The sequence below is a fragment of the Pygoscelis adeliae genome, unplaced genomic scaffold (assembly GCF_000699105.1).
Source record: "Pygoscelis adeliae isolate BGI_AS28 unplaced genomic scaffold, ASM69910v1 Scaffold95, whole genome shotgun sequence".
Classification (NCBI taxonomy): Eukaryota; Metazoa; Chordata; class Aves; order Sphenisciformes; family Spheniscidae; genus Pygoscelis; species Pygoscelis adeliae.
In genome coordinates, this window is record NW_008824869.1 from 1,459,454 (window position 1) to 1,470,062 (window position 10,609).

The window sequence follows — 10,609 nt, forward strand, 5'->3', positions numbered from 1 at the left end:
GGCTTAAGAAGTTAGGGATATTGAAGTTTACTGATAACAAATACAGAAGTATGTAAAATTCAACTTTTGGGGGTTACATAGAAAATACTCTGTGTGAAATGAACGTGAGTCCCCTTTGTTCTTTGCAGTGTATCCTTTAATAGATTATAGCAGTTTTACTCTCTTCTAATTTTCTTTTGTTGGTTTTTTTTTCTTGAACATTTTGAGAGTGAAGCTTGCAACATATATAGCAAACACGTTGTATTTACATGTCTTCATGATTTTTAAAATCTAGACTCTTTTCAAAATTGCTTTCAGCACTGATTCCTTTACTTCAGAAAGCTTGCAGAAGAATGCTTTGATGCTTCTGGTTTAACCAATGTTACTTAGTCTCACTTTCATTCCTTATGAAACAACACTTCCATGACATAAAAGTAGCAAAGCAACAGGCAGAGTTCAGACCCCTGTTGTGATTGGTGGGGTACAAATATGCTTAGAAAACTTGAAACAAAAATTTGAAGCAAAGTGTGAGAGAAATACTGTCCATATCTTTGTATAATGATGTTTTAACATAGATTGGAGCGCTGCGGTAGAAAGTCTTGGATCTGTATAGCTGTGGTTGACCTCTTCCCAATTTTGTGTCTAAGCTGTAGTCCCCTGTCAACCTCACTGCATACGTCTTGGTGTGTACTTTGGTTCTACTTGGACACATGTTGAATGGTTCCCTTAGCAAGAGAATTTGAATGTAGACATGACATGGTTGCCAGAGGTAGCATAATGCAGCCTTTAAAGTTATAAGTGCTCTGTCTGCAAGAAAAAGCATCAGGCAGTGCAAAGATGCCCATGTCAAGTCTAAATGTGTTAACTTGAGGACAAGAAGCAGTGGAGTTGGATGCTGTGGTGCCCTAACGGGACTAGCACAGCCTGCTTTTCTGTGTGGCCAGCAGGAGTAGGGAAGTGATTGTCCCCCTGTACTCAGCACTGGTGAGGCCGCACCTCAAATACTGTGTTCAGTTTTGGGCCCCTCACTACAGGAAAGACATTGAGGTGCTGGAGCGTGTCCAAAGAAGAGCAGTGAAGCTGGTGAAGGGTCTAGAGCACAAGTCTGATGAGGAGCGGCTGAGGGAACTGGGGTTGTTTAGCCTGGAGAAAAGGAGGCTGAGGGGAGACCTTATCGCTTTCTTACAACTACCTTTTCAGGAGGTTGTAGCAAGGTGGGTGTCAGTCTCTTTTCCCAATTAACAAATGATAGGACGAGAGGAAATGGCCTCAAGTTGCGCCAGGGGAGGTTTAGATTGGACATGAGGAAAAATTTCTTTACTGAAGGAGTGGTTAAACATTGGAAGAGACTGCCCAGGGATGTGGTTAAGTCACCATCCCTGGAAGTATTTAAAAGACGTGTAGATGTGGCGCTTAGGGACATGGTTTAGTGGTGGACTTAGCAGTGTTAGGTTGGACTTGATAATCTTAAAGGTCTTTTCCAACCTAAATGTTTCTATGATTCTATGCTAATGAGTATGTAGGGAGCCGTATTCATGTTCAGTGTGGACAAACTCAAGCTAATTCCCCTGAACCAAGAAGGGGTCTGCCTTCTTACTAAGCTCTGTCTGTTTTATAGTTTCCATATCCTCCCAGTCTCATTTTCCTTTTTTGTTTTTTTTTAAATCTGTGTATTGGTTGCAGCCCATCTGTTCTGTATTTTGTAAGCCTCATGGGCAGGTGCTCTCCTCCCTTCATGTTTCCACAGTGCCTGGCAGGGACTCATTACTGGGAGTCCAGGTTCTACTGAAATGTAACAAGTACAAAAGCAAGCTGGATCTCCTGAACCTCTTTGTCCAAATGTAATACCACCAAATGTATGGTCAATTGTATGTGTAAGCTTTACTATTAAAATAATTGTGTGCGCTGTAAATTATAAATCATGTCAGGGTAAGAAGTGGGAATTGCTTTGGTCCTAGGCAGCAATGTCAGGTTCCAGCATGTCTCTGACTGGAAATGGCTGAGCACTGCATAATGGGTTCACTGACTCAACTCTCATTGGACTTGAGAGAAAACATCTTGTGGTCACCCTAATCTATGTTTCATGTCTGTAACTTTAAATTATGACACAATAAGCTGTTCTGTGTCAAAATGTGTTTCATTTCACAAGGAAAATCTTAAAACATTAATTACTAAAAAGCCTCATGGCTTCCTCTTGCTACCGTAGTACAAGTGTAAACCTTCAGTACTTTGTAACTTACAGCAGCAGTTAAAAAGAGACTGTTCACAAAATCACAGAGTAGTTGAGGTAGGAAGGGACCTCCGAAGTTCATCTAGTTTAACCCCCACTCCTCAAAGCGGCATCAGCTAGAGCAAGTTACTCAGGACTGTGTTCAGATGGGTTTTGAATATCCCCAAGGGTGGAGACTCCATGACCTCTCTTGGCATCCCGTTCCAGCGTTTGACCACCCTCATAGTACCAGTTTCTTCTGTGCAACTGTACACAGACCTCTGAATTCTTCTGTTTGCTCCCTGGCTGCATTAGTGTACAGGCACTTCAGAGGCACCTAGTTGTGATGATTTCCCAGAAAAGGTATGAGTGCTCTGCCCGTGACACTTTCCTGTAGGCGTACCCTCATTTATGTGCATATGCTTGATGTGGTCACCCTTCAACCCTCTACTGATCACGAGGTCTCTCCTGGCCATGTCACCCTGCACCCTTTGCGCCACCGCTTCCTCCCCATCATCACTAGTTTAAAGCTCTCCTCACCAGGCTGGCCAGCCTGTTGGCAGGGATGCTTTTGCCCCATCTTTCATTCTTATTCAAGGCAACTTGAGACCAGTGGAGCCATATGCAAAACCATATATGACTTAGATGCAACAATACTGATAAAACGGGATGATAAAGAATGTTTGTGTGAAGAACAGTGATGGGAGCAGGCAAGGTGAAAAGGCAGTAAGTAGAGAAATAGCCCCCTCTCCACTGAGAAAATAATTCAACAAAAAGGAGAATATGAAGCAGTTATATGCTTCTGACATTTGTTTAATCTTTAAAATCTTTGATGAGAAATACCTGTATTTTAAAGATCTCAACTGTCTGCTGCTGACAGAATTTGGCTGAACTTGTGTGTGTGTAGACACACACATATGCATATATAGATTGCCAAAGAAAGTACTTCTTAGTGAATAAAAATTGTTTGACTCTACTTAAAAAAGAAAAGAATCTACAATATGCATGACCCACCCTGTGTATTATCATCAAACTGAAACATTTATACAGCATTTCTCCCACAGCATTTTAAAATTATGAACAACAAATATAGAGTCAAATTTTGTCCTGTGTCCCTGCAATGGGCAGCTTATTACAGACTGTGTTTTAATAGTCTTTCTTGCACCCATGTGTCAGATTAAATGGTAGAAATGCCAAATGGATGATAATGTAGTATCATTTCTGGAAGTATTGGCTTTTAAAGTTAATCTTCAATGGGATGCTTTACTGTAGGCATGTGCATACATTAGATAACCTTGGCATGCAGAGAGTATTTTAAGACCCACATAATTTTGAAACACCCTTTAATATTCAGTGAAGGTCATGATACATTCCATGCACATAAGATCAGAAACAGACCTTCCAGGCTTATTTTACTTCTCAGGATAGATGCCAAATTGGGAGCCCACAAGTGATGTGTTCTGTTTTTCTCTAAGACAGTTAAAGTGGCACAACAAGCTTTTCCATGCTGTTCCAACTGACATCTGAGCCCTGGTCTACAGCAACCACCTCACAGAGGTGCCAAGGAGAGTAATATGTACAACTCTCTTCACATGCTTATCTTTTTAGCTGAGATTTCCAAAACAAATGCTGCCAACTAATAATGTATACTATTATGGATTCTGGGATCTTGAAGTGTGAGGTCAGAAAATTCACTTTAGTAACTAAACTCCAGCATCTGATGCTACCAGTACTGTCCAGAATCAACCTGTTAAACCACAGGCAATACTATGTGTAACTACTTCTGTTATTGCTCTCTATTTATCCACTGATGATACAAAAAAAATTACTAGCTGCTTCCTTAAGCTTTACGTTTAATCAACATCGTTTTATATCCACAAAATAAAAGGCTAACCCTCTGTAATTCAGAGATTTTGTAATAGACAACATGCTTACAGATTTTCACATTAGTTAGCTGCTTCTTGGAAGAAGGAAGAAGCACATGTAAGATTAGATTCAAAATAGTTCTGTGAAATGCGTCTGGCCCCTTTATGCAACAGCCTGCTACACGGGGGAGAGGAGAAAAGCAAATCCTGGCCTTGATGTCAAAGCAATGTAAACTACTTTTTGTATGTTGACTTGTGTAACAAGTGAGGCATGAAAACAAAAGCACGGTGCCCTGAGTAGTGGCAGTGACTATTTTATCTTACCAACAACAAGCAACAAGAAACTAAATCCTTAAAGCATATGCCGTGCTGACAGTGCGCTCTCATTGTGACAGTAATGGTATTTGCAATCCCAGCTGCACTCAAGCCTGTGCTGTAAAAGCACCCGTTTCTCAGAACGCATGTTGCTGCCTCTTACCCTTTACTGGCCCTTAGCCAGACGAAGGAGCTTTTCTCTGTTGTTCATGTTGCCCCGTATAAATGGACGTTTAAACAATTTTTTTTTTGCCCAAAGTGAAATTGGAGAGATTTGGGCATCATTAGTTCTTCTGAAATTTTCACAGTGCTGAAAAGTATCTTTAGGTGACTTTAGATTTTTTTGTATGTAAACCAGCCTTCCTCTGACTTTTTACAAATCTCCAACATAAATGCCTTTCTAAAATTCGGTGGCTGGATCCTCACAGAAATGTAGAAGCAGGAGTACCACTGCTATTGTTGTGATTCGGTTGTTTGAGTGTAGTTGGTAAGAATATTTAGAGGGTGACTTAGGGCTGTGAATAGCAAGTATTCGCCACTTGCAAATACTTGCTGTTGGAGATTGTTTTGAATAAGTCTAATGAGTTAACAGTTAGTGAGTTGATTATGGATAAAGGAAGACGCTGCTCTGGGAATGTGTTTGAATGCGTGTGCTCTCCAGTTTTTCCTAGCACCCACTTGTTTGGTGTTCTCTCCAGGCTGAGGCATGAGATTCAAAGGGAATTGGAGAATGTTGCTTATTAAGTATGGAGTTACTGCCTCATGGTTACCGTCCTGTCATCAATAATGTCAGACTGTCCTTCACAACTCAGCTTTTTCTCCTGTCTTTTATCAACTTGTCAGGTTTCTACATCCCCTGCTTAAGATTGTTCCCTATCACTGCATCCATTTTTAGTCCAGGTCCTTTGTGTGGAATCCCAACAGTCCTACGGTGATTTCTTGTTTGCTACTTCATATTTGAGCAATTCAGGAGGTTTTGGGTGATTCACTAATGTAATTACATAGTAGCATTTCAAGACATCCTAGTACTGCTTCTGAGAGACAGCTTTGGAGAACTTGGGTGGAGAGCTCTAGAGAAAGTGAGGAAGCAATGTGGCAGGTGAAGAAATGTGTTCAGGAGATCTGTGGATTGTGGTGTGGTAAAGGAGGAGTAAGCAGAAGGCACAAATTAAATCCTGTAATTGTGCATAATGTGCATAATTCCTGCTAAATGTGACCAGCTGGGTTCTGCATTATCCAGAAGTAAGAGCAGCAAGCGGGTCGCTTCCAGCTCTGCTTCGTTCTTAGGTTTGGTCTCCTGCTTCAGAGCTGCTGCCAGGCTGCTGGGCATCCTGTCCACCTCCCACAGTCAAAACCACAGCAGAGCCTCCAGCAGCTCCGGGGTCCCGGGCGAGCTCTGGTCTCCGCCCAGACCCAGGATGCGCACCTCCCTGCAGGAGATGTCACTAGCCTGGACGGCAGGCACCCCAGCACAAGAACAAAAGCTTTTCTACCTTTTATAAGTGGGGCTGTTCAGGTGGGTGTGCCCGATATAGCTTTAATCCAGTTAGTTGGGGTACCAGTGGCAAGTGAATCTCAGTAGCATACTCTTTGTGCTCAAGCACCCAAACCTGCTTAGGTGCTGGCTGCAGGCTGGATTCTCAGCTCCCCCATATTCATTGCTATTGGTACCTAAGCTTGGTGAATTTAAATCGGGAATTACCAGCATTGCTGCAATCCCATTTCTGACTGTATTATAGGTATCCATTTTATCCTTACACTATAGGCATTTTGTAGATGGGCCAACATAATCAAAAAACCAGTTGCAATTAAGTTTCGTTATTAAGTTGCTGAAATGTAAATTGCCATTTATGCAAAAGACTCATTTTCCCTTTCAGTATCCATTGATGTCCAGGATATAGCTTGAACCTCTAGAAAAGACATTTCTGAAAATGATAATACACTGGTTTTGTTTCCATTCATTCACTGACTAAACCCTATAGAAGTATCAACATGGCTTCTGACCTTATTGCAGTTTAAGTTATTTCCCCAAGCAACTATCAAGCAAAGATAGTCCTAAAATAATAGGGGGAAAAATAATGCCATGGAGAAAAGTTTCTTGGGATCGAGAGGATAGGATTGTTTCTCATCTAGCGACACCCTAATTTTATTTTAATTTTAAAATTCTGTTTTACAGATTGACTCTCCAGTCAAGCTCCAGATGCATTTGTTTGAGTAGCCTCGACCTCCCTATGGACTCAACAAATGTATCACAAAATGGCATTGCTTACTGGGAATGCAGATCCTGAGTTCAGCTCCTACTCCTTCAATAACTTGGAAAACCTGTGTGAAGTGCAAACGAAGAAAGGATTCTTCTACAAAAAGGCCAAACTTCTGCACCCTGGGGAAGACTTGTGCTGCTTAGCCCGCCTGGATGACCGGACCAGGTTTGTGATCATCAACGTAGGTGGTATTAAATACAAAGTTCCATGGACCACCTTGGAGAACTGCCCCTTGACCAGGCTTGGGAAGCTAAAATCTTGCAACAATTATGATGAGATCATGAACATCTGCGATGATTATGATGTTAGCTGCAATGAATTTTTTTTTGACCGTAATCCTAGTGCCTTCAGGACGATCATGACTTTCCTGACCGCTGGGAAGCTGAGGCTTCTCAGGGAGATGTGCGCTCTTTCTTTTCAGGAGGAGCTTGTGTACTGGGGGATAGAAGAGGACCACCTGGAGTGGTGCTGTAAAAAGAGATTGCGACAGAAAGAGGAGGAGGCAGCTGAGGCCAGGCTGTATGAAGGGGAGATGGTATTTAGTGAAACTACGCAATGTGCCTTCCAGGACAATAGCCGATTGAGTTTGTGCATGCGAAAGCTCAGGGATATGGTGGAGAACCCCCACTCAGGGATCCCAGGAAAGATCTTTGCTTGTATTTCAATCTCTTTTGTTGCCATCACCGCAGTCAGCCTCTGCATCAGCACCATGCCAGATGTCAGAGAAGAAGAAGATCGGGTGAGTGCAGCTTTTCTCAGAGTAAAGCGTGTTTTGCATTGATGTCTCCTCAGGGAAGGTGACGGGCAAAGTCACTCCAGCAATCATGCAGGTATTGCATTCAGTATTTATGATGTGGAGGGCTGGCCGGGGTAGGGCACAGAAAGCATTAATATTGAGGGAAGATTGGGCCAAACTCTGCCTTGCCAGCACAGCTTTGCCGGTTCACACCAGCAGACAGCTTTGTTTTCTGACCTCTCTAACCAGATGACAAACTAGCTATTGTGGGTATAAAAATCAGCCTTGCTTGAGGCTTAACGTTTTGAAGTTAGGTTAAGAGCTAACAGATCAGTTTTCCTTAAAGGTACTTTAACATACTACTTTGAATGAATTCTCAGTACCCCACTGTAAAAACCACATCTAAAATATTTTGATGCTACAGGTGAGGTAAAGGGCAGGGAAGCTGAGGCAGCAATTTAACAGCAGAAACAAAGCAAATGTCCCAATTTTCAGACATGCTTAGTATTCTCAAGTGTAAGCTGTGGATGCTTCATGCCCTTGAAAATCAAGTCTTATGGATATTTTGTTTATTCTTCAGTTCAACAGATTTCCTAAGGGTTTAGTCTCTTATTTGTGCAAGCAGTTCAGTTTCCTAGGATTAGCTGTATGTAGGCCAATGAGAGCTCATCTGAAGATCGATAGAGGAGGACATTCACATTTTCATTAAGTACGTGCTGAAATGCAATCTAAGGGGTTTGGGGAGTGGGGACTTTTCGAAGAGTTCATGGCCTCTTTAGTTTTACTCAAATCCAAGGTTGACACTAAATGTTTGGGCTTATTTTCCAGCCCCACGGTCATTAAATGTGATTGTGAACTTCAGCTACTAAGGCAGTACTTCACCCCATCAAGTTCCGCCTCCCAGCTGAAGACTAAGCTCTCCTGAAAGCAGAACCCTTCTTGTGTGCCATCACCCAGGTGCTGAATGGCTCATCGCTCACTGCCACTAGCAGAAAAGAGAGTGGTCATTACCTGACAGGAGGCATTTACTGTTTTGTAGCGTTGAAAATAAAAAGCATGCAGATGGAAAATGGGTCCAGCAACTCCAGAGAGATCCCTGCGTTTGACTGAGTACCTCATGTGCAGTTAAACTTACTCTTTGCTTGCGAGGTATGCTCAGGTTAGATATCAACTGCGTTGTTTGATTTGGAATCAGACTTATTCAGTAGCAGCCAGGAAAAGAGACAAAACATTTGGTACGTTGTTTGATATTTGATTTATTATAAGATCTTTCTTTTAAAGGCTTTTTATGATCTAAAATTTGAGGATAGTAGTACTGGGTGCTAGTTAAAACTATATTGTCCTAATACTTTTAAAAAAAGATGATTTCCAAAACACATGCCTTTTACTGTAATTAACCAACAGTACTCCAGTATGCTGGAATTTTAGGCACAAGGGGTATTTTACTGTTGAAAACTGAGATGTATTTAGTGTTTAGATGTTCCTGGGTTTAAGTGAGAGCTGAACAACTGCTTTCAGAATTACCAGAGTTTAGTCACCTTATATTTTTACTAATGATCTGAACATAAATAGGGACTCATAATAATAGGCTAATAATATTTGTTAGGTGGAGCAGGGTAATAATGAGGATAGAGCAGGCATATGAGAGAAGCCTGGATTTCTCGGTAAGCTGGGGCCATTAAAAGGAGCACATTTTCATAGTCAAATGCACAACTGTACAATAAAGATGAATGCAGGCTTGCTCTTGCAAACACAGAGAGTCTGATTCCCAAAACGAGACTCTAAATAGGATTTCGGGCACAAGCAACTGAATGTAAGTTCCTATTGCAGCATAAAGTTAGAAGGGTTAATGTGATCCTTGAATATCTAAGCTGGGGAGTAGTGATTAGAAGCTGGAAGATGATTTTGTGCCTGTATGCAGCATTGGTGAGACTGACACTAGAATACTGCACTCAGTTCTCACGTTCATATTTTTATGGTGCTTTGAAAAATTGGAGAAGGTGAAAAAACCTATAAATACTAGACACCTGGAAAAAATGCCATACAAGAAGAAACTTGAACATTTCAGTTTGTTGAAATTATTGAAATGAAGGTGAGTGGATTAAGCAAATAAGTGGTTTTTATGGCAGGGGGAGAACTGTATTATCTAAAAGACCTTCAAATTAAGCAGGGAGAGGATGCATGGTTAAAAGCTGAATCCTGATAAATTCATATGGGGAGCTAGGTGCCAATATTTAATACCACGGTGATTAATTACTGGGGCAGACTAGGAAGAGAATTAGTGGATTCTGTATTTTTTGATGTTTTCAGTTCAAAGCCCAATGCCCTTCTGGAAGGTAACCTTCATCTAAACACACTCTACTTCAATCAAAAGTAAATTACTGATTTCGGTTCCAGTTACAAAGGTGAAATGCTTGCAATACAGAGGAGATCAGAATAAATGATCTAATGGTTTTGTGTCCTTAAATTCTAAAAGAACAGAGCTCCTGCAAATAGGCTTTTTTCTGCCCTTTGCACAGGGAAGGTCTGTGGACAGAGTTGAAATGGTTATTTTGTTTGAGACAAAGGCGGTTCTCTAGCACAAGGGACAGGTGAAGGATCACTTCTGACACAGTTTAGTTCATCCCCAGTGTTCCTCACCTGCTGCTGAATCAATGCAGGTCAACACTCTGTCTGAGTCGTAATTAGTCATGCCAGGAGTCATACGCAGTGACTGATTTTGGTCCTGCACAAATGGACATAAATACCCATGCAGATCTTTTCAGCCTCAGTAAGGCTGGGCAAGGAGTCAGGCATCTGCCCACATGGAATTGCTTGCAGGGTCAGACACCTAGGTTGCAAACTCCTTGCGTGTCATCTGTACGTGGCTTAGCAAGCCGATGCTGCTCATCAAATAACAGGTGTGGAGAGAAGTGAGCTTACGTGAATTCAAAGTCATGATAATCATCCTGAGCTGTATCCCTAGTAGCTAGTTTAAAATTCGTGCCCAGGGATAGCTCTTTGGTCTGGTTTTGCAGTCTCCTAACAAGCAGAAAATGTATGTGCATCCCTCCTGGCTAAGGAACCAATAAACAGTAAATATTATTTCAAGGACGCACTGTACTCGGTGTGTACGTTTTCCAGGCTATCTGGCTGGCATTACTGTTGTTGGGGTTCTGTGTCAGAGCGAACAAGCAGTGGTCTTTTCCTTGAGCTGGCGCGTTCCAGAAAACAAAAACTTTATGTGCCACCTATCTGTCCTGTT

General features: G+C 41.8%; 1 protein-coding gene across 1 annotated transcript in view; it reads left to right on the forward strand.

Annotated features, from left to right (window-relative positions):
- The window catches only part of KCNG2 (potassium voltage-gated channel, subfamily G, member 2), a 54,840-nt gene that overhangs the window by 22,137 nt on the left and 22,094 nt on the right, over nt 1-10,609 (forward strand). Inside the window, exon 2 of the mRNA XM_009324477.1 lies at nt 6,545-7,368. Within this exon, the coding sequence (XP_009322752.1) occupies nt 6,613-7,368 (756 nt within the window). The 5' untranslated portion in view covers nt 6,545-6,612. The remainder of the gene's footprint in view (nt 1-6,544; nt 7,369-10,609) is intronic.